The following is a 24,451-nucleotide window of genomic DNA, read 5'->3' as shown; positions in this document are numbered from 1 at the left end:
CGGTCATTTTCTTCTGTTACTTATTTAAACAATGGAAAAGGCGAGGGGCGAAATGAAAATTATTTAAAAAGAGGAAGTAAGTTGTGTGCACGGTAAAGCTGAGATCGGAAGTAGCACTTTTGTTGTGTGTTCTTTCTGGCCCGGCGCTTCAGCTGCATCAGCCTCATGTGAGTTAAAACATGTTTTTATTTCCACTTCATAGATAGTCTAAATCCACACTGCTCTTTTTCTTTTTTTTAAGGTCATTCATTTATGAGATGATTATCTCCATGTACTGCAGTCTACGTGACGGTTCTGTTTCCACCAAAAAGGTACATGTATGTCTGCATCAATTACATTACTTTTTACAGAATGAGACTTTTCTCTCACTTTGATTTATATCATCAGAGGTCAACACACTGTGTGACTTTAGTTGTGCTATTTGCCTGTCTGACCATCTTGGGCATTCTGCTTGCCGTCGCTATATTGGAGAGACCCCAATCCCCCCAAAGTCACAAAATTCTTCCTCTGGACACCGATGGTGATGATCTTTCTGTTGACCATTGCAGGTAACGACTCACACTGGTGTATACATGGGAATGCATGTTGGGTGGTGGTAAGAGAGGCTGTTTGTACCAATTGGCAGCCAAATTTCCGTCAGTGTACTGAATGAATGATGTGGTTTCACTGTAAAGCGCTATATAAATTCTAATACATTATTATCATAAGTTGACTCAGGCCTTCCCTGTACTCTCTGGGGAAAAAAAACATTTTCTGTATCATATACTGTATAACCCAAACTGCCTCTACTCTCTCACCATAGTCTGTAAAAATCCACTCTATTAATTTTGCATTTAAACTAATGCTCTCAAACTAAATATTTTTTTAAAAAATCAAATACATTTTAATTGTGATTAATCACAGTAAATTTGCTTGCATAATTTAAATGCATTTCTAAAAAAAAACAATGTTTGGACACAAATACAATTTTCTTGTCAGAATTTAAAAAAAATTGTTTTCTTTGACCTATGTAATTTATTTGCTCAAAATATGGCAACAGTTTTATCTAAAGTCAAGTCAGGGGGAAATATGAAGTGTAATTTACCAGGAAGCACACCATTCTGAGTCTCCTCACTCATCTTTGCACTGATGTGTGATCACTGACCTGATCACTGACCGAATAACAACCCACTCCGCCTTTCAGGTAACCGCATCCATGGTGAAGGTAAATGAGCACGTGTTGTCAATATTAATTGCGTAATTAATCTGCACTTGTACATAATTAATGGAATATTTGGGGGGGATTAATCGTGCGTGTTAACCGCCCTACCTTAAACATAGCCAAAGTTACATGTTTCTTTATTTTTCTCAAAATGTTTCACTGCAGTCTTGGTGAGGCCGGCCTCACACGTTTGGTATTTGTCTTATTGCGATCGTTCAAAGTCCACAATATTTTTAAATTTATGAGTTTGTAGGAATATCTTCTGATGACAAAACACAATGCTAATTTCTGTACGCAGCACGCTACAGTACGTTTTAGTAATTTAAAGAAAATAATGAAAATGTAATTAAACAAAATAAGGTCTGTCAAATGATTAAAATATTTAATTAATTGTGATTAATTGCATTTAGTCCAAATTAAATGTAGAATTATTTGTAAATAATCACAGATAGATTTTTTTTTTAAAATCTGTATTAAGTGTACCTTAGATCAGGGATCCACAAATCTTTTTGCACCAGGGACCGGTTTAATGTGGGCATTCTTTTCACAGACCGGCCTTCCACATTGGTCAGATAAATACAGCAAAAATAAGTAAATAAAAATGGGAGCGCTGCGATTGTTTCTTTGTGATGAGATGGTCTTAGCAGGTTAATGGTATATTCTAGAAACCATCAACCCGCTGGGGACTGCAGAAGAAAATAACCCCTCTGGCACATTTTCATTGTATATGTTCATTAATGGTTCGTTGTCCCATGTAACAAAGATATAACAAATGGTGACTTCTTATCAGGAGTTTTACTATACATCTTTAAACAAGCTTGTTGGTGTGCTTATTAGTGCAGTGCTTCTCAAATATTTTCTGTAAAGCCCCCCTAGGAAGAAAACAATAAGTTGCACTCTCCACCGTGACAATAAATAGTATACAATGTGTCTATAAAATTGTTATATCTCTTCATAACATTGTAAGCTTTTTACCACTAAAGGAAACACACCAGCCTTTCCTCGTCCCCCACATTGGTTACAGGGAAGCCAAGTGCTTCATACGCTTCAGCATATTGTGGTACGGCAAAAAAAACATGTTATATGAGTTACCTTTTGCCCCCCTGGCATTACACAGCGCCACCGAGGGCATTACACTATTTGAGAAGGACTGGTTTAGTGGGACAGATGAAAGTTAAATCAAAGAAAATGCGGTCGTACCAATCCCCGGACTGGTGGTTGGAGACCACTGCCTTAGATCATTTTCAAGTTTTTAATACCATTAACATGAAACTGAACAATGTGTTTGCTTCATGCAAATGTTAATAAATATGCTCAACACAAAATGGACCCAAACACATTATCCCTCATACAAATAAATACTCTCTTAAACATGCTTACTTTAAACGGCGATTAAAAAAACTGTGCCGTTAACCCTTAGGGAACAAAGGCTGACTTATTTGTCCTTTCAGTAAATTCCTTTTGTATTTTGGCAATACTTTTTATTCTACTTTTTTTACATTTTTGTTCTTACTCCATTATACAGTACATGATTTCTCCTCAGAGGGTTTTTTATGATACACTGGCAGTTATGTAACAATACCCCAAAAGCCAAACAGGACATTTGTCAAAGGGCATAAAACATTTTGGATTCATATTTGTTTTACTTTTGTTTCTCAAATCTCTCAATTAACTTCAGCCCGAAGCAAAAATAGTAAACATGAAATGTTTTTATTTTATTTTAACCCTTCAGACCCACAGAGGGTTAGAGAAAACTATAATTAACTCGTTATCGCGTTAACTTTAAGATCTGTGAATAAAATACAAGTTACAAAAGTATTGTAATGTACTTTAAAACTTTTCTAGAGTTAATTGGTTTCATTGAGTGCCCACTTAAGTGGTGGTGTTCAAAATGTTTGCATTGAGTGATGCATATTGAAAAATCAATGGATCAAAACAAAAATATCAGAGCTGCCCTTTTTTTTTGTTAACAGGCTAAAAACATTTAAAAAACAACTAAAAAAAACATACATTTTTCAAGAGTTTGCAAAATGTTCACTAGGGTGGACAACAGGTATTAGACTTTTAATTTATTAAATATATTTATAAGATGAAATTGATTTAAAAAAAGCTTTTGTGAACACTATTAAATATGCTTTAATAACATTCAATAATGTGTTCCTATAATTTAACGAATTAAAATACTGTAAAATGCATTTCTAAAACATTCAGCCGACTGACTTCAAAACTAACTTTTGTAAAACACCGAAATCCTGACAAGACTAATACCAACAAAGTATTGCTGCATTTTAATGAGGAAAAAATATTAACATATAGCATAAATTAATTGATTTGCAGCCAAATGCAGCCAGATGTAGTATTTTCAAAAACAGTCGCAGCAATACTACTACTATCTTCGTCCCCTGCTTTGCACTTCTTCTGCATGTCTGTCGACTGTCTTGTTTGTGTATGGCAAGACACTATTGCATCCACTGTAGTGACTGATGCACAACTTTGACGTTAAAACCCATGTATAACCTACAAGGGAAAACAGTATTTGAACAGCTCTCCACTGTGATGACCATGACACACAAAGATATGTTATCACTTATTAGTATCTCTTTTTTTCCTCAAATAAACGAACCGCGGGCTGCATTTTGAACATCATTGCACTAAATCGGTTATTGTTTTTCATTCCTATTGAAACTGCCTCTAAAATAATCTGAATGTAATATTGACCCTTACAGTATGGCTCTGGTTGAAAGCATTCCTCAACACGTGCAATACAAAGCCAATGTAACATTTGGGATCCCTTTGGAAAAAGCTTGGAAAGATCTTCTCTCCAAGGCAACGCAAGAGCTAGAAGTGGTGTCCTTTTACTGGATGTTGACTGGGGAGGACATCAATGTCAACTCTTCCTCTGATATAACTGTAAGTTCCCAACAAACTGATATTTTTAGATATGAGGTCTCTTTGGATATCATATTCTCAAACTCAAACTCAAACTCATATTGATGTGAAGATTTTTAACAATGACAGGGGCGGGAAATCTTGGAGCAGCTTCAGTCGCTTCCCTCCAGGAACATCTCAGTCCGAGTAGTGACCAGCCTTCCTTCCCTTGGGACAAACTTCACTGATTTAAAGATCTTAAAACAGAACGGTTTGGATTCGTAAATCGCTTTTTGTTCATCATCGACATCCATTAATCCGTCTGTCCTCTGCAGGAGTGCACGTGCGCAAGGTTGACTTTGGGCGTCTGACAAATGGTGTCCTGCACAGCAAATTCTGGATCGTGGACAGAAAGCATATGTTTGTAGGCAGTGCTAACATGGACTGGAGGGCTCTGACACAGGTGAATAGACATCATCTAAAAAAATCAAAAAAGTTTTATAACTACACATGTGACAATGTAGGTGAAAGAACTGGGCGTGGTCATTTACAACTGCTCCAGTCTTGCAAGAGACCTCCATAAGATCTTCCTGTCTTACTGGGTGATGGGACATTCCAACAGCTCTTTGCCACACTCCTGGCCTTCCTCCTTAGACACTCACATCAATAAGAAGCGACCCCTTCTGGTTAATGATGGAAACATCACCAGCAGAATCTACCTTGCAGTGAGTTGAGTTCTGACAATTTGCACACCTCCGTACTTACATTTAGCATTTTGATTGCATCTGTACCTGGGTGTTGCATTCGACACACCCCAAATGATGAGTGTATACTAGGGCTCGACCCTAACCAAATTTAATCCTCATGTTGGCTATGTCGTGGGAGGGGAGGGACTAACTGGATGGGTTGCAATTGAGAATTAAACAGGAGAGAAGAACAGAAAGTGGATAGATATTAGGGTGATTGATACTACACATTTTGTGTCATTCAGATACCAGGTTAATAAAGAGCAGGTATCACAGATACCGATATTTTTTTACTTGAATGTTTTTCAAGATCATTGAAGGATTTTGTGATTTTTGCCCTTAAAATGTTGATCTTGATTAGAAAAAAATCCAAACAAAGCTTTCAGGCATACAGAACATTTATAGGGCGGAGATGGTTACCTGAAATTAATCAGGTCAATGCATACATCAGTGCAAATACAAGTGAGGAGACTCTTACTGGTGTACTCGCTGGAAAATTTTACTTCAAAACACAACCTGATGGTACTTTCGAAAATACTTTTACAAATTTTTGAGCAAATAAATTATCTGCATATCAAGTAAAACATTGAAATAAAGGTTCTGGTATGACATTCTGACAATAAAATTGTATTTGTTTTAAAATAATGGGGTCTTTTAAAAAAATCTATTTTATGCAAGTAATTTACTGTGATTAATCACTATTAAACAACATTCAAAAGTGTGTTTAATCTGATTCAGGAATCTGAATCTTGTTTGACAGCACTATTTGTGAAAGATTTCGCAATATTAAATACACTGCAAAACAATGATTCCCTTATTCTATTTTTGACATACAATTGTTTGAGAAAAATAAAGTCAGTAGTGCAAAATAAGTAAACCAAAGCAAAAATTTGTTCTCTCAAATTCAAAACCTTCAAAGCCCGCCTTCAAGAACTTGTCTGAGTTTATAAACAATATATGACTACATATACATTTATAGGGGTGATATCAGCTATTTGTCTGGTATCAGCAAAAAATTAAGTATCAGATGATATCGCCTTGTATCTAAAATCTCGAATAAAAGCTCAGGTACAAACAGTCCTGCAATGAATTTACTTGTGCAAAACCAGTTAACATTTAAATGTACTCCAATAAGCACACTAGGTTGGTCACAAAGGTAAACACGGTTGGCAATACTATAGCCTACTAGGAGCTAGCAGCCACACAATAGCTACGGTAGACATACTTAATACGTGTCTTTAACTGAACAATATTGCAGTCTAAAACCTGACATTTGTCAATATAAACTTGTATCAAATAATTATAGTTAAGGTTTACTTACAGATATAAAGCCTGCAAGGCAGAAGTGCATTAGAAAGTATCCAGTAACAAACATGTCCGCATCATTCAACTTATTGCGTGCGTCATGAGCTTAACTTAATTAATTATTGTGGCCACTTGTGTTGCCAAAAAATAATTAACACTTCACTTCATCTTAAAAATGGCTTAGTTCCATTCCAGCCCTTTCTAACAGTCCACACTACAAAATAACAAAAGTATGTATGATTTGTGAATATATCGTTTCAAATCAATATCAGTATTTGCCAATATTCAAGGCTCCAATATCAGTATCGTATCGTAAGTGAAGTAGTTGTAGCGTGACAGTGTGACACCCTTAAATATTTACAATATATTTGAGCAACACAACAAAAACAGATTTGTCAAGATGACTGAAAAATACTACATGCTAGTATAAATCCACCCACCTCTACTAAGTACATAATATACAGTACATGTTGAAGTGTAAATACGGAAGTGCTCAAATTGAAAAAAGTTCCTTTTACCAATGAAACTCTTGTAACAAGTATTTGTTGTCTATAGGGTTCTCCACCATCATTCTGTCCTGCATCACGGACTCAGGACCTGGAGGCCATCATCTCCATCATCTCTGAAGCGCATCATTCTATTGACGTGGCTGTCATGGAGTATTTCCCCAGAGCACACCCACATAGGTTAATGATGTTAAAAATATAATTGCAATATGCTTTTTTGCTTGAAGTCTGCATTGTATTGTTCTTCCAGATATTGGCCCGATATTGACACCGCCCTCAGGAGAGCTGCGTTTGAGAGGAAGGTGAAGATCCGGATGCTTATCAGCTGCAGGCATAGCTCCTTAACTTTAATGCTGCCTTTCCTTCAGTCCCTCGCCGCCCTGGACAGAATCCAAATAGTAAGGAGTTGACGAGATGATCCATGATGTCAACATACGTTTTACAAGTTATTTTGTGTGTTTAGAAGTTGTTCATCTTACCCGTGGTAAACCAGACAAACATTCCCTTCAGTCAAGTCAACCATAATAAATACATGGTGACTGAAAAAGTGGCCTACATCGGTGAGTCATTGCTCAACATTGATGAGAATGATCAATTATTAATGAGATATTTGCTTTGCAGGTACATCTAACTGGTCAGGGGACTACTTTTTAAACACAGCTGGAGTGGGTCTGGTGATTTCCCAGCATGCTCCTTATCCTTTATGGAAGACCAAAACTGTGCAGGGCCACCTCAAGGCGGTGTTCAACAGAGACTGGGACTCTCAGTTTGCAGTGAACCTTGCTGATCTGGGCCACCACCCAGAATGTTTTTTGTCAACATGATGATAAGCAAAGCTTTTTCTACATCCATGCATTTATTCACAACCATGCTGTTTTTTTCATCTGTATAGCCACAATTGTATTTTATTTTGGTCCATTTGGGCAGGACACATACTGCACAGTCGTCCCTTGTTTATCGCTGTTAATTGGTTCCAGACATGACTGATTAAATAAATGTACCCTTAATACGAATAATGAATTTTAAATCAAATATTTTCATAGCTATAGTGTAAAAAACGGTTTACTAAGTATGGTTTCCACATAATGAAAGCCCTTGAGATTTAAAAAAAAACACCCTAAGTGACCTTAACTCTTTTAATCCAATAAAAGAGTTAAGGTCACTGAGCCAATCAGTGACCAAGATACTGAAGAGTGTGATATGATTAGTTTGGTCTCATCTTGTGGCCAGTGCTACTGTAGTATTGATATTTTAGTTTATTTAGCCATGTGTATGCTTCCATCCATCCATCCATTTTCTACCGCGTGTCCCGTTCGGGGTCGCGGGGGGTGCTGGAGCCTATCTCAGCTACATTCGGGCGGAAGGCGGGGTACACCCTGGACAAGTCGCCACCTCATCGCAGGGCCAACACAGATAGACAGACAACATTCACACTCACATTCACACACTAGGGCCAATTTAGTGTTGCCAATCAACCTATCCCCAGGTGCATGTCTTTGGAGGTGGGAGGAAGCCGGAGTACCCGGAGGGAACCCACGCAGTCACGGGGAGAACATGCAAACTCCACACAGAAAGATCCCAAGCCAGGGATTGAACTCAGCACCTTTGTATTGTGAGGCACATGCACTAACCCCTGTGCTGCCAATGTGTATGCTTGAAAGTGCTTAATTTAGGACCTAAAATTGTAGGATATGCTTTAATAAAATATCCCAAAAAATCTGCGATGTGGCAAGGGACCACTCTATACTAGACAAACAGTTCACATCCAAATGGAAAATTTAGTCTAAATTGATAAGAAATATTTGTTATGCTTTCTGTGTGTCTGCTGTTCAAAACCCTGAATCAATGTATTACTCTTAGAAAATGTCATTTAAAAATGTAAATTGTCCACCGAATGCATATAATAATCATTGCTATTGTTTTCCTAGTTGATGTGCAGTGTATTTCTATTAAAAAATAGAAACCAAATGACTTTGACATCACAGCCTTTATATACAAATATATATTTTAAACTGCTAAGGAAAAGGCTAAATGATTAGGTTTGAACTGACAGCTCGTTTTTGCTTATCATTGTCGAAAGAGGGGACCTAAAGATGAAAAGGGGAAGTTAGATAGTGTCACTATACTCCCCCACACCAATAGAGGACGCTGTGGTCAAAGTAATGGCGGAAGTGTATTTGCGAGGCGGGGCTCCAAGCGAAGTAGTACGTGTGCTTTTAGCTGTTAGCCTGCAGCTGGTGAGCTGACGACAACTCTCATTTAGTCACAAACATGGTGCTGCTTGAAAACGATTCGGTAAGGACTTACGACACAATTTAAATATTTTATCTGTTTTTCATCAGTAATTATAAAATAGACCGGGCTAGGGTTTACAAAAGCTAACAAAGCCTGACAAAATGAACATTTGTCTTGTTAGCTTTACTGCTCGCGTCTGCTAGCTGAAGCGGAATGTAAATCAAATCGAATGTGTTTTTTTATATTGTTAAACCGATAGTCACTAGAAAACTTTTTAAAGTATATATTACATTATAAACAATCACCCTGCAATTCGGGTGAAATTGAATAGCCTAAACTTAGGACATATATCTATTTATGCTTTCAATAGCTTATGTGGCTACTTATATAATACAATTTGTGTTCTTTACGAACCAAGTCTACGTCGTTATAGTTAACCTTATTTCATTTTAATATATCTATAGTATTCATAATTTAATGTGATAGTTTTTTTTAAAAACACATATTGGCACTGAGAACCTTCCTTGCTACAGTCTATATTGGTCATATAACAAGGCAGTTTTTCCCTAAACATGATGAAGACTTTTGTTAAAGTTGACTTTTCTGTGTTTCTTCTTGTCTCTTCTAGTTCCTCACAGAGCTCACTCGTCTGTTCCAGAAGTGCAGATCCTCGGGTAGTGTCGTCATCACGTTGAAAAAGTGTAAGTAGACCTAAAGAATCATACTGGGTTGTTGGTTCCATGCCTCCTCTTATATTCCATATTAGCACAATAACATATCCAGCAGTAGAGGACCAAGACGTGACTCAGTTTGTCAATAAACAGTAATGCTGCTCCTTAGTTTCTCACCATAGTATAGTTGTAAATAAACATTACTGTTTACAGTACTTCTTTCTTTTCTTTCTTTCTTTCTTTATTTCTTTTAGTTTATTTCGAACATGAACACATTTACATCATAATACATCACACAATTTCATATCATTTCATTTACATCATGCCCGAAAAGGAGTAGGAAGAAGCAAAGCTTATTTAATCCTACCCCTTTCCCACTTCAAAGCATTTACAATTATATAAAATCATTTACTGACCTTTTTATATAATAAAATAACATCTATGAATTAGTATATACAACAGTTTGTAATATGTAATTAATTAATTCAGTCATTATTAACATACTGAGATGAAGAATATTTTCAATAAGGTTGGAAGTTTTTCTCATAATTCTTCTTCTTTGTACTTTGTAAGCACTTTTAATTCAAACAACCTCTTAAACTGGATCATGTCAGTACAATTTTTAACTTCTTTACTTAATCCATTCCATAATTTAATTCCACATACTGTTATGCTAAAAGTTTTAAGTGTTGTACGTGCATATAAATGTTTTAAGTTCTTTTTTCCTCTAAGGTTATATTTCTCCTCTTTAGTTGAGAAGAAATGTTGTACATTATTTGGTAGCAGGTTATAGATTGCTTTGTACATCATTTTAGCTGTTTGCAATTTTACCAAATCACCAAACTTTAATATTTTTGACTTAATAAATAAAGGGTTTGTATGTTCTCTATATCCAACATTATGTATTATTCTAACTGATCTTTTTTGTAACATGGTTAACGAATGTAGCGCACATTTGTAGTTATTTCCCCATATTTCTGCACAATAAGTCAGATATGGTAACACTAGTGAGCAGTAGAGAATATGAAGTGATTTTTGGCCCAGGACGTGTTTTGTTTTATTCATTATTGAAATGTTTTTTGCTACCTTATGTTGTATGTTTTGTATATGAGATTTCCAGTTCATTTTATCATCTATTAATACTCCCAAAAATCTGGTTTCTTTTACCCTTTCGATGTCTACTCCGTCTATTTGTATTTGCGTATGATGCTCTTTCCTACTATTACCAAATAGCATTATTTTAGTTTTACTGATATTCAAAGATAGTCTGTTTTTGTCAAACCATCTTTTTAATTTGTTCATTTCTTCTGTTATTATTTGTATTATCTTCTGTGTGTTCTCTCCTGAACAGAAAGCAGTTGTATCATCTGCAAATAAAACTAACTTTAAGTCCTTTGTAACTTTATAAATGTCGTTTATATAAAGATTAAACAATTTTGGTCCCAGTATTGATCCCTGCGGCACACCACAGGATATATCTAGCCGTGTTGACATATTTTCACCCATCTTCACATATTGCTTCCTGTTGGTTAAATAGCTTCTTACCCAGTTCAATACCAAACCTCTGATGCCATATCGTTCTAATTTTTGTATTAAAATATCATGATTAATTGTATCAAATGCTTTTGTTAAGTCCATGAATACTGCTGCCGCACATTCTTTACCATCTATTGCATTGGTAATTTCCTCTGTTATTTTAATTAATGGTATTGATGTTGAGATATTTGCTCGAAATCCATATTGGTTCTCCACGAGCGTCCCACTTTTGTTAATAAATAAATCTAATCGACTATTGAATAATTTTTCCATGATTTTGGAGAATTGTGGAAGTAATGAAACTGGTCTGTAGTTAGTAAACTGGTGTACGTCTCCATTCTTATAGATTGGTACAACTTTTGCAATTTTCATTTTGTCTGGGAATTTTCCGGTTAAAAATGATACATTGGTGATATATGTCAGAGGTTCTGAAATGTCTTCTATAACCTTTTTTATCGTTACCATATCTATTCCATGACAGTCAGTTGAAGTCTTGTATTTACAATTTTTTACAATTTTGATTATTTCTTCTTTTGTTACACTTTTAAGAAACATGGAATTGGGATTTCTGTCTATGAGCTCACTCAAGTCCTCAACTGACCCATCATCTGCATTTGGAATTCTTTGATCCAGATTTGTTCCGATATTAACAAAATAATCATTGAAACGTTCAGCTATTTGGTTCATATTGTCATTTTTTGTATGTCCATCTAGAAAGTACTGGGGGTAATCTTTCTTAGCACCATTTTTAATGATGCTATTTAGGATGCCCCATGTTGCTCATGTTGTTTTTGTTCTTGTTTAATAACTGACTGTAGTATTCCTTCTTACATGTTCGTAGTATACCAATTAGCTTGTTTTTATATTTCTTATACTTATTTTCTGCCTCTATAGATCTTTGTGTTATAAATATTCGATACAATGTGTTTTTTTTGTGACAAGCATTTTTCAGTCCTTTTGTCATCCACGGTTGGTTGTTTTTCTTTTGCTTCTTACTACGTTCTTTCCATGGGCAATGTTTATCATAGAGTGTTAGAAAGGTGTTGACAAAATTCCCATATGCATCATCTACATCATCTTCATTATATACATTGTCCCAAATTTGTTTCCTCAGATCCTTCTTGAAGAAAATCATTCCTTCCTCTGTACATAGTCTTTGAAATGTCTTTTTGTCAATGTTCTTCTTCCTGTAGTTCCCATCATAAATAGTAAAGACTGGCAGATGGTCGCTGATGTCGGTTGTTAACAGTCCACTTGTTATATTATTATCAAAGACATTAGTGAATATATTGTCAATAAGTGTAGCACTGTGACTTGCAATTCTGGTTGGCCTTGTGATTTGAGGATACAAACTCATACTATACATTGTATCTGTGAAATCATTAATGGACTTTTGCTTGTTGGGGTTCAAGAGATCAATGTTGAAGTCTCCACATAAAAAGAGTACTTTTTGACTGATTCCATTGAAAGTTCCCTTAATCCAGTCTTCAAATCCTTCAATACTTGAGTTGGGTGCCCTATATATACAACTGATCAATACATTTCTATTTCTTTCATGACATATCTCAATGGTTATACACTCTAAAACATTGTCAATAGCCAGTGACATGTCTTTTACCACCTTGTAATGGGAGTCCTTCATCACATATACAGCAACTCCGCCTCCATTCTTATTTACTCTATTAATATAATTGAGTTCATATCCTTCTAGTCCAAAGTCCATTCCTTTTTTTGGATCCATCCATGTCTCTGATACAGCGATAATTTTGAAAGGTTCTTTAAAGTGTTCCAAAAATAATTTCATATTGTTAAAATTGGCATACAAGCTTCTGCAGTTAATATGAATAATTGACAGTTTGTTATTGGAATTAATGTTGGTGTTGTACTGTACTTCTGTATAATATAAACAATTATTGTCCATGTGAGAGAAAAAAATGTATGTCTGGATCTATAGCACTGTCCAATTCCGTCCTGTTATAGTCGGTGCTGGAAAAGGTTATAAATTCTCAGTTTGATTGATTATTGTTTGTTTGTGTCATGGTTGTGTTTAATTTTTTTATCGTTATTGATATTTATCCAGCTCTGCTATTTTCCTTATGACTATTACTCTTGCTTCCTCTGGTGTTCCATTTAGTTTAATAAATATTTTACAGTTTGCTGTCCATGTTTGTTGTATTTTTCCTTGTTTTCTTAAGCTACGTGCTTTTCTGGCTATGTCTGCGTTTTTCTTTGTTAAATGTTCATTTATGTACACGTCTGTTCCTTTCAGCTTCCTCCCTTGTTTTAGTAATGCGGTTTTATGTTTCCTATTGACAAATCTCATTATTATTACTGGTGCCGAATTATCTTTCTTCTTATGGAGTGGGTGGCAAGCTTCCACATTTGCCATGTCCATGAATATGCCTTTTGACTCCATGAATGTTGCCACTTGCCTCTCTGTGGAGATGTCCAAATTCCCGGGCTCTTCTCCACCATTGGCGGTCACCGCCCGAGCATATGAACGGGGCTTAATATTAAGCCCGGTCAAAATAACGTCATTTATTCTTGTGTATTGTTCCAGTTCATCCACTCGGTCTGTTAACTGTTCTATTTGTAAAGTTTTTGCATCATTTTCGACTCGTAGAATTTTTACCTCCTCCACCAGCTGCATAATTGTCTGTTGGTACTGCTTAATGGCTGATACCTCTGCTGTTAAAAATTCAAGTGATCGCCTTATCTCCTCACCTTCATCAGGAGAGAGCACCTTCTTTGGCCCCATGTTGATTTTGGCTGTCGCGGGTGTTTACCGCCTTCAGCCAAGGCTGTCCCCGGCCGGTCCCGTCGTCGCGAGGTGGTCCCGCTTCTGCTAGCTGCTGCTAGCCGGGCCTCTCCCTTGCCGCTCTGCTGCTGTCACACGCCGCCGCGCGAAAGCTGTCGCTCTCGCCGCCGTGAGGTGGTGGTCCCACTGCTGCTGGCTGCTAGCCGGGCCTCTCCCTCGCCGCCTCGCCGCCCCGCCGCCGTCACCTGCCGGTCCCGTCGTCGCGAGGTGGTCCCGCTTCTGCTAGCCGGGCCTCTCCCTCGCCGCTCTACTGCTATCACACGCCGCCGCAAGAAAGCTGTCGATCTCGCCGCCGTGAGGTGGTGGGGTGGTGGTCCCACTGCTGCTGGCTGCTAGCCGGGCCTCTACCTCGCCGCCCCGCTGCCGTCACTCGCCGCCGCCGTCACCTACCGGTCCCGTCGTCGCGAGGTGGTCTTGCTTCTGCTAGCTGCTGCTAGCCAGGCCTCTCCCTCGCCACCGACGTCTTCCGCAGGAAGCCTGCACGTACCCAGAGCCCAGTTGCGTCTTCTGAGTCCACACTGGAGCTGTCTTCCTTCCTCTTAGCATGTCAAATGTACTTTGAACTCAAATGGCTTAACTTGAACTTACTCCAAATGTAACTCGACTTGGCTATATGATCAGGTTGTTTTTAGCCTGTCAGCCCAGTGATACGTCTGTATTTTTCTATTGTTTGTTTGAGAGTCCTGCTGTCCTCTGTCAAACCCCTATGACATAAATTGTTATTTAGCTATGAATCAACTGGGCGCGGGTTTAGCTTTTTTAGTTTTTTCTGTGGGCTCTATGGGTCCCCTTTTCCAAAAGAAAGACCAGTTTCAACAAGCAGAACATGATAGCAGCAGCAGAAGAAGACTTTAGCATGGAATTTGCATAAAGAGAACTGTCATTAAAAGCATGGACTCCAAAGTCACAATGCACTTGTTATCCAAGGTACAGTGTTTCATTGGTTCACACAGGTGAACTTCTTTTTACGCTTGTTTGACAAGAATGTTAAAACAATCTAGCGCTACCTAAGTCCCATCTTCACCTTAATGGGGTACACACATCAAGACAATCGGCCTGTTTTTAGTCTGATATTCCTCCTTCCGACAAAAAGACGGCAAATTCCTGATCATTTTATGTCTTACAAGATTGTTTTATAAGATTGTCTTGTGGTCTGAGGGGACTTAAGAGAAAATTTGCCCAGATACTTGTCTCCAAAACAGGTCAGGCCGACAATCATACATTTTAAACATATTCAACATTTTTGACCAAAACTCTACCTGTCTTTGGGATACGCTGACGCCTCCCGAGTCATCGCTGCGTGAATTGTGACGTGGTTAGTAAAGCAGCCAATCTGTAAGCTGAAAAAAAAACATTGCGGCTACTTTGAGAAGGTACTCACCTCTGGCTTGCTCAGATTATAAAGTGTGTTCCCTTTTTCCAGTTTTTTCAAAAATATTTTACTTTGGGATTTTAGTTTAATTTTGGTATCGATCAGGTACCATGTAAATACAGGGCTACTATTGCTGAAACTATTATAGTTACCAACATTGTTTGGCTTAAAACGCTATGATTATTGAATCATTTTGTGAATATTTTTTTTTAGTTTGTTGATTTTGATAACACATTCAAATATGTTCTGCAAATAAACATACTTTTATAAATATACAACAATTTAAAACAATGTAGTAATATATCATATCCATTTTCAGTTGTATTACACACAATTGTTTGAGGAAAAAAGTCAGTAATGTAATAAATGTAACACAGATATTTGTGAAAAGTAACACTGACAGACTAGCAGAGATGCTGCAGTCGCATAAAGTGTGAGGAAAATCCAGTCCTTTGCTGGAACATTAAAAAGAGGAATTACAACAGAAGTATCGATCCCACAACACTAGTATCAATCTGATACCAATACTCGCCTTGGTACGCTGGGCGTGTTATTTTGTTCATAATACACATTTCAGTTTATCAGATGTCTGTATAGAGCTAAATAGCACAGCATATTGATTTAGTGAAATGCATGTCTGACCTCTAAACGAGGCATTTCCAGTCTTAAGGTAGCGTGTTGTCAGGGGATGGCAGCAGGATTGACGTTAACAAATAAAGCGCTCTGTTCAAAAGTCTCTGCAGTGCGTTTGTAACAATACCAACTTGGATCACATTTGTTCACTTGAGATTTCGGCTTGCACGACTAGTCTGTCCGTGGTGGGACAGACTCTTTGTGTGTGCTGTGTTGATATTATTGGAGTACACTACACACACAAAGATCACAACTGATCAATCCCTGATTTATCTTTATATGTGGGGTCTGCAACAAATAAAAAATATACTCTTAAGATGTTGACATTTTTTTTTTTTACCAACCCGAGTCTTTAAAATGAAGACTGTTTTACAGCTAAAATGCTTAAGATGTACAGGTAAAATTAGTTATGATTAGAGATGTCGATAATATTGGCCTGCCGATATTATCGGCCGATAAATGCTTTAAAATGTGATATTGGAAATTATCGGTATCGTTTTGGTTTTATATCGGTATCGTTTTTTTTTAAATCAACATAAAAAACACAAGATACACTTACAACTAGTACACCAACCCAAAAAACCTCCCTCCCCCATCATTCACACAAAAGGGTTGTTCCTTTCTGTTATTAATATTCTGGTTCCTACATTATATATCAATATATACAGTATCAATACAGTCTGCAAGGGATACAGTCCGTAAGCACACATGATTGTGCGTGCTGCTGGTCCACTAATAGTACTAACCTTTAACAGTTAATTTTACTCATTTTCATTAATTACTAGTTTCTATGTAACTGTTTTTTACAGAGCCCCTAAAGGGACATGGGAATTTTTTTTTTTTTAGACATGTATCTCGTGGCCACGAGAAAGTATCTCGTGGCCACGAGAAAGTATCTCGTGGCCACGAGAAAGTATCTCGTGGCCACGAGAAAGTATCTCGTGGCCACGAGAAACTTTCTCGTGGCCACGAGAAACTTTTTATAAAAAAAAAAAATAAAAAACGTTTTTTTTTTTTTTTTTTTTTTTTTTTTATAAAAAGTTTCTCGTGGCCACGAGAAACTTTCTCGTGGCCACGAGAAACTTTCTCGTGGCCACGAGAAACTTTCTCGTGGCCACGAGAAAGCATTGGATGCGTGCTGATGGTTTAGTGTGTGTTAAAATGGCAGTTTAGGAGTTAATATGGCTGTATTTCCAGATAGGACTTTTCCCCATGTGTGTTGTGGCAAAATGTGAATGCTTGATTAGTAGGTGTGAGACAAACACTTTATCTTCCTGGTTATTGTAACGCTACGTGTTTGACATTATTGAAGACTTTATCATGCCCGGGAAAGGACAGTTTTCCTCTTCTGTGGCTGTGGGGGGGTGGGCGTGGCTTGCGGACCTGCAGCGAAGCAGAGTGTGTCAGTTAGTCCGATGTTGATGTGATCAAACTTCTTTCTTGCTTGGAAGATACACACACAATTGTAACTGTTATTTCTTCCTGCAAATAATAAATATGTACAACGTGTTTGGATGTATTCATTTATGTAAAATTGTCATTAAATGTATAATTGCCTGACAAAAAGTGATACGACGTACGTAATATTTTGATATTTACACATCGCATATTTACACACGCGCATCTGACTAGAATACCCTTATGTGCATTACATATATCAACATCAACTACCTACTGTACTGTTTACTTGTTGAAATACCCTTTTTAGAACAAATATCTACCCACATAATTTATATGTGTATATATAATATATATATATGTGTATGTATGTATATGCATATATATATATATATACAGTATATACACGCACACACACACACATATACATGTATACTGTATAGGAAGAAACACACATAAATGTATACAGTATACATATATACACACAAACACTAAATTTGACAAACAAAATAACTACTATTTTTAAGCCACGAGAAAGTTTCTCGTGGCCACGAGAAACTTTTTATAAAAAAAAAAAAAAATATTATTATTTTTATTTTTTTTAATTTTTTTTTTATAAAAAGTTTCTCGTGGCCACGAGAAACTTTCTCGTGGCCACGAGATACATGTCTAAAAAAAAAAAAATTCCCATGTCCCTTTAGGGGCTCCGTAGTTTTTATATTGTTTTACTTGATTTTTTATTCAAGAAAATGTTTTTAATTAATTTATCTTATTTTATTTTATTAATTTTTAAAAAAAGGACCTTATCTTCACCATACCTGGTTGTCCATATTAGGCATAATAATGTGTTAATTCCACGACTGTATATATCGGTATCGGTTGATATCGGTATCGGTAATTAAGAGTTGGACAATATCGGAATATCGGATATCGGTAAAAAGCCATTATTGGACATCCCTAGTTATGATGGTTGGTAATACAATCTGTACAAAAGGTCAGAATAAAATTAAATCGTGCAAAAACTGAAGCAATTTTTCCCATTTAATAATGTAAATCCAATTTATCAATTCTAGACACCTGCAATATTAACACATTTTAGTGAGAATAATTGTAGTTTTATATGCAGCAAACAACGCAAAATACATATACATGACGAATAACATGGATAAATGAACATTTAACATAATTTTTACCTTTTTATTACATTTTATTGGCAAAGAGAGTGATAAGCGGGGGGAGGCGGGCAGGAATGAGACACTCGAACGCCACCATAGTACTTTATTTCTTGAATTCTATTGTGTTTTCCACTTTCTTTGCAAAGTGCTAGCCCTATGACGGCTTAGTAGCAGTCTGGCTCTATTAAAAACACTTCAGAGACTTGTTTAGGCACTCAATTCCACAAGTGGACTAGTTTGTTATGCACAATTTTTGGCCGTACGATAACCCAGGCGACAAAAAATAATTAGTGTGTAACTGCGTATGAAAACTAAGGTACCATTGTTGTTAAAGTTATTTCCTTCCTAACCTTTTGGGTTTTATTACGAATTGGATTTCAGTCTGACCTTTTGAGGTTCCATTGTATTGCCATTTTTATGTTTGTATATTAAGATACTATGCATGTGTTCACTTGTGACTACCATCCGTAAAAAGTGTTTGTTTCTTTGTTACTTTTTATTTGGAAGCTTTACACTTTAATTATGTCTGTATTGTGATGACGTGAGTCATGTTCTTCAGACGACGGGAGGACTAAGCCAGTGCCCAGAAAAGGCCACTCGGAGTCCTTTGACCCTGCAGACAATAAATGTCTCATCAGAGCTTCTGACGGCAAGAAGAAAATTAGCACAGTGGTAAGTTTGTTGGATTTTAAGGTGTTTTTCTTTCAAATTGTGTGCTTTTCATGAAGTCAAACCTTTTTTCTTACAGATCAACACCAAAGAAGTAATCAAGTTTCAGATGGTATGTTTTTTATGTTACACATTTCATTTTGTTAAGTGCTTCTAGTGATTTTTTTTTATTCCTCAACTTCTTGACGTTCATGTGACACTGTATATCCTCAAATAGTAGCCTCAATGCTGCGTCGTTATTCACCTGAAAATAAACTTCACCTCATGTAATGCCACTAAGCAGCTTTGGAAAAGAATGGCATCACACTGATAATTGAACAACATGGAGAAAAAAGCTCCAATAACCGATAAATGCTCCAATGAGGTGAGATTACTCACACTGTGCTGTAGGTGGGTTAGGGTGAAGAAATAAAAAAATCACCGGACTTCGCTACCTTTTCCCGGAAGGCATCACACGTCTGAACGAATGCCCTACAAACACTTTGCAAGGGGAAAAAACACCTGTGTTTTGACATATGAAACCTCACAAGCCACCCACTGGTATCCACACTGCAAAATGAAGACTCTACTGGTGCTAAGTGAGTGCAGACCCCCTGCAACAAGTACTCGGCAGTAAAATGCGCACGTAACATTCTTGTTAGTATTGTAGCGTCCTGACAGAGAAAAAGTCTGGCGCTTTTTTCGTTCTATTTATTGCCAACCCTGACATGCCAACAGCAGCCCTCATTACACAATAGCACCGCAGTGCTTGCCCAGCCAGTACGCACAACAACATGCAACTTTCTCCAGTGAGGTTACATTCAGGAACACCTGAATTTTTGACTATAAAACATTACACACCAAGTAAGTTGTTTTTGTGCACGTTCTCTATGCTCTGTATTGCCGCAATAACTATGGCAATATTTTTTAAATGTATTACTTTATCATTTAATCTATACCACGGAAGTATTTAAATTACTAGTCTATTCAACTTGAATCTCACAAAATTCCAGAATAAAATACAATTTTTGGCTAAAATATATACGAGACTCAACCCTAAGCTTCACTGATTTATAGATGAGATGTTAGCGCTGGTTCGCACAAACCTACAGGTACAGTTTGTCATAACCACTTTTTCTTTCGACTCTTTCTTACTTCAAGGTGTGCACAAACTGCAGATAGATATACAGTGCATCTGGAAAGTATTAGCAGTGCTTTACTTTTTCCACATTTTATGTTATGTTACAGTCTTATTCCAAAATGGAACAAATTCAAATGTGTCCTCAAAATTCTACAGACAATACTCCATAATGTCAATGTGAATTAATATATATATATTTTTTAATTTATTAAAAAAAACACATGTACATAAATATTCACAGCCTTTGCTCAATGCGTTGCTAATGCACCTTTGGCAGCAATTACAGCCTCAAGTCTTTTTGAATACGATGCCAAAAGCGTGGCACACCTATCTTTGGGCAGTTTCACCCATTCCTCTTTGCAGCAACTCTCAAGCTGCATCAGGTTGGATGGGAAGGGTTGATTTTCATCTAGGATGTCTCTGTACATTGCTGCATTCATCTTAGTCTAGTCAGGGAGGTGACCAAGAACCCGATGGTCACTCTGTCAGACCTACAACATTCCTCTGTGGAGAGAGGGGAACCTCGCAGAAGGACAACCATCTCTGTAGCAATCCACAAATGAGGCCTTTTTGGCATAGTGGCCCGAAAATGTTTGCCAAAATGCACCTGAAAGACTCTCAGACCATGAGAAACAAAATGATCTGGGGCCGTACTTATCAAGCTTCTTAGAATTACTCCTAAGAAGTCTGCTAAGAGTTGACTTAAGAGTAAATAAATTATTCGCTGAAAGCTGCACTTAAAAGTTAGTTATCAAGCGTCTTACTCACACTTTCAGCGAAGTGTAGGACTGAATCTTAAGTGTCACACTCAGAGCTGAATTACGACATTACTATGTGCCGTAAACGGAATTTTAGGTGACGTCATTTCTGTGTCCATAGAAATGACCAATCACGGAAGGGAATCCTGTTGTCTAAGAATAAAGAAATATCTTGGAAATATTTAAGTGGACAATGGAGTGTACGTTTTGACAATAAACTACAAAATAATACAAAAAAAACTAGTCCCCGCTGGCACTCACGCTACCGCTCCCTCTCTTCTATCGCCCACACACTCACTGACGTCACTCACCTCACGGCCACACACATACGCTACTGTCATAACATTTTCTTTCAAATTCATTAATTAGGCAACTAATTTGAAACTGGTGTGGGTGGCTCTATATATACTAGCCCACTGCAGACACATGCAGAAATCAACAAGGAATCGAAAAGTATTAAATCTGTGACAAAAATAATATCCGCTCTGTCTAAACGATACCGTTTCATCAGCTGCTCGTCATCAAAAAAACAAAAACATTGTTCCGTTCCCTTAACGTTCGCGCACGTCTCTCTCGCCTCAGTGCCATCCCCTGCTGGCAACTCCTAACCACTTAAGACACCTCTGAAGGTCTCTTAAATATCGTGGAGAGTAGGAGTGATTCTTAGACTTAAGAACGTTGATAAAAAGCTTTTATTCTTAAGTTTGAGAGTAGGACTAAATTTCGCAAATTCTCAGGACTTAAGTGTAAAATGGCACTCTAAGAAGCTTGATAAGTACGGCCCCTGGTCTTATAAGACAAAGATTGAACTCTTTGGTGTGAATGGCAGGCATCATGTTTGGAGGAAACCAGGCACCGCTCATCACCAGGCCAATACCATCCCTATAGTGAAGCATGGTGATGGCAGCCAACGTTCCCTCTAAGGTGCGCACCTGTGCAATTGCGCACTGCTCAAGCGTCCTCTGCGCACGGCAAATCTATGCCATGCACAAAATCAAATTTAAAAAATAAGCGCATAACAATTTTCGACACACAGACACGACAGAGAAAACAGTTTTCGTCATCAATGTTTAAATATTGTAACATCTGTCGAGACGCTTTGAGGACATGAATTCCATCGATCACTTTATTGAGCACAGCATGATGCTGCGGGATGGCTTTCGGCAGCATGAACTGGGTGACCAGTCAGGATAGAGGGCAATATGAATGCAGCAATGTACAGAGACATCCTGGAGGAAAACCAACGCTTCCCATGGAGCTTGAGAGGTGCTGCAAAGAGAAATGGGTGAAACTGCCCAAAGATAGATGCTATCAAAGCTGTCAAGTGTGCGTCAACAAAGTATTGAGCAAAGCCTGTAAATACTTATGTACATGTAATTTTTTTTTTTTAGTTGATTTTTGATACATTTGCAAATTAAAAAAACTACTTTTTACATCATTATAGGGTATTGTCTGTAGAATTTTGAGGACAAAAAGAAATGTATTCCTTGACGTCCCACTGGGGTGAGTTTTACTTGCCCGTATGTGGGCTCTGTACCGAGGATGTCGTTGTGGCTTGTACAGCCCTTTGAGACACTTGTGATTTAGGGCTATATAAATAAACATTGATTGATTGATTGATTTTAGAACAAGACTGTTACATAACAAAATGTGGAAAAAATGAAGCCCTGTGAATACTTTCCGGCTGCACTGTCAATAGGTATTGGTCTTGAGAAGCAGGAATTTATCGGTAAATAGTTTCAGTACCATTCTCCAGCTTCCAAACACAAAAAACTAAGCTGGAGGTTTTGGTTAAACAGAATTTTATTCTTTACAGAAACATGAGAAGTGGATTGAATGGAAGTGAATCAAGAAATCGTACAGGAAACATAATAGATGTCGGCATGGTCTTATAGCTGAGCAGCAAATGCAAACTTGAATAGTCACGTCGCCAATGAAATCACACCTGTTTAAAAATGTCAAGTACCCTTTCCAGTTGACCCTTTTACATTTGCCATAACTTCTCACACGACACTATATTACTGCACCTTTCCTGACTTTGTGCCCCATTTTCAGTAGTTGTGTAAGGTGGAGATTATTAATGGCTGTAGGGACAATTGCAAAATTATGAAATGTACATATGTGAGTGCACCCTGAATAACTGTCCCCAGGAAACAGTTACTGCATATGCCTAACTAATTGAACCGCTTCTTTCCAGGCATATTCCAACCTTCTCAGAGCACACATGGATGGACTGAAGAAGAAAGACAAAAAGAGCAAAAGCAAGAAAAGCAAAGCCACCCAGTGAGCAACAGACTGATAGGCTTGAACTGATCCTGGTCCTTCTGACAGGAAGGGAGTGGGTTCCACTCAGATGACCCGTCTGTCCCTCCCTCAGAATACCGTGTACATCGTTCCAGTGACCACTTCCATACTTTGCCATGCTAATTTGTTGTCGGCAATTCTTCCGAGTGCCATCTGTGAGGATTTGTCGTACCGCACAAATCGACTGCTCTCGACAGTCTCTGGAGCCAAATCCACGCAGTCCAGCCCAGCGGCCTGTTGACTTTTCTTCTATTTAATGACTACGCTCCCTATTTATGTTCAAATTCTAATTGTCAAGCCAGTCACTTTAAGTTTTTTTTAGAGGGATGATTTCATTTTTATCTTTGGTAAATGTATTGAACTGTCGGATGAGTTGCTTGGACACAAAACAAAAATCATGTTTTTTCCCTCACGTGTTTCAAGTAGTTTTTAGTAGAATTATTGCCCCTTTAAGGACCCCATGAAGCTGCCGCACTAGCAATCTTATTTTGTCAATAATGTTTCAGTTCATCAGACGTTTGAATGGGCTAAATAGCACAACATATTGATTTAGTGAAAGGCATGTTGGACTTCTGGACGATGCATTCCCAGTCCAAGGCAGTGTGTTGACGTTGACAAATAAAGTGCTCTGTTCAAAAGTCACTGCAGTGCGTTTGTAACTAACATTTTGTGTTGTCTCAAAGCGCCGTGTTCCGCTTGTCCACTCTCTCCTTTGGGGAGACTGCCGCCTGGTTGTGGCGCTCGCTCTCCTCCTCGTAGCCTTGCTTCATCAAGCCGGTCACGTACTGGAACAAGGTCTCAACACAAAACAATTTGTCTGCATTAATAAAAAGTTGTTTGTTTGGTGCCTCTCTCGTGCGATAGCAAAATATATACCACAGTATGTTACTTTTTTTTTTATAAATAAATAGGAAAAGTCATTGAAAAGCAAATGCATCATGAGAAGTTGTGAAAGAAGTAACATCAAATTGCAACATGTGACTACAGTACAAGTTTTAAAGCAATGGTAAACCACAATAGAGCAGTAGAGGTTGACACAAGCACATTATTAAACCTGACAGGATGTTCCTAAAAAAAGTAATTTGATTTCAGGAGCTTAGGGTAATTAAAGTCCCAGGACATCTTTGCATTCCATT

At 37.5% G+C, this 24,451-nt stretch overlaps 3 protein-coding genes across 5 annotated transcripts in view; 2 read left to right on the top strand and 1 right to left on the bottom strand.

Annotated features, from left to right (window-relative positions):
- Nucleotides 1–134: 134 nt before the first annotated feature.
- Nucleotides 135–8,621, top strand: LOC133646531 (5'-3' exonuclease PLD4). Its single transcript, XM_062041984.1, has 11 exons — nt 135–167; nt 242–311; nt 388–548; nt 3,928–4,111; nt 4,220–4,340; nt 4,405–4,532; nt 4,594–4,794; nt 6,676–6,806; nt 6,877–7,024; nt 7,090–7,186; nt 7,248–8,621. Coding segments are annotated over exons 1-11 (1,446 nt in total). The 5' UTR covers nt 135–165; the 3' UTR covers nt 7,451–8,621.
- Nucleotides 8,622–8,765: 144 nt separating this feature from the next.
- On the top strand, nt 8,766–23,957 carry srp14 (signal recognition particle 14). The gene is made up of 5 exons (XM_062041988.1): nt 8,766–8,921; nt 9,490–9,562; nt 19,024–19,136; nt 19,213–19,245; nt 23,209–23,957. Exons 1-5 carry the CDS (start codon nt 8,898–8,900, stop codon nt 23,296–23,298), a joined length of 333 nt encoding a protein of 110 aa, XP_061897972.1. The 5' UTR covers nt 8,766–8,897; the 3' UTR covers nt 23,299–23,957.
- Nucleotides 17,033–24,451, bottom strand: part of xgb (x globin) — a 38,194-nt gene continuing 30,775 nt past the window's right edge. Inside the window, exons 5-6 of one of the 3 annotated variants that reach the window (XM_062041986.1) lie at nt 23,980–24,112; nt 17,033–17,274 (exon numbers count right to left, since the gene is read on the bottom strand). In XM_062041986.1, coding sequence (XP_061897970.1) covers nt 23,993–24,112 — 120 coding nt within the window. In that variant the 3' untranslated portion in view covers nt 17,033–17,274; nt 23,980–23,992. Of the gene's footprint in view, nt 17,275–22,818; nt 24,113–24,451 lie in introns of those variants that run through there. The other 2 variants (XM_062041987.1, XM_062041985.1) reach the window with 2 other exon arrangements.

Source organism: Entelurus aequoreus, linkage group LG03, assembly GCF_033978785.1.
Source record: "Entelurus aequoreus isolate RoL-2023_Sb linkage group LG03, RoL_Eaeq_v1.1, whole genome shotgun sequence".
Lineage (NCBI taxonomy): Eukaryota > Metazoa > Chordata > Actinopteri > Syngnathiformes > Syngnathidae > Entelurus > Entelurus aequoreus.
Note: the sequence above shows the minus strand (reverse complement) of the source record. Positions and strands in the feature narration are given on the sequence as shown.

Excerpts from the sequence above, each read along its gene's own strand:
- LOC133646531 (XM_062041984.1), top strand. Across the intron at positions 4,112-4,219 it reads ACTCTTCCTCTGATATAACT|GGGCGGGAAATCTTGGAGCA; the intron begins GTAAGTTCCCAA and ends TAACAATGACAG. Across the intron at positions 6,807-6,876 it reads CCCAGAGCACACCCACATAG|ATATTGGCCCGATATTGACA; the intron begins GTTAATGATGTT and ends TTGTTCTTCCAG.
- srp14 (XM_062041988.1), top strand. The coding sequence starts at position 8,898 with ATGGTGCTGCTTGAAAACGATTCG. Across the intron at positions 8,922-9,489 it reads TGCTGCTTGAAAACGATTCG|TTCCTCACAGAGCTCACTCG; the intron begins GTAAGGACTTAC and ends TGTCTCTTCTAG. Across the intron at positions 9,563-19,023 it reads CGTCATCACGTTGAAAAAGT|ACGACGGGAGGACTAAGCCA; the intron begins GTAAGTAGACCT and ends CATGTTCTTCAG.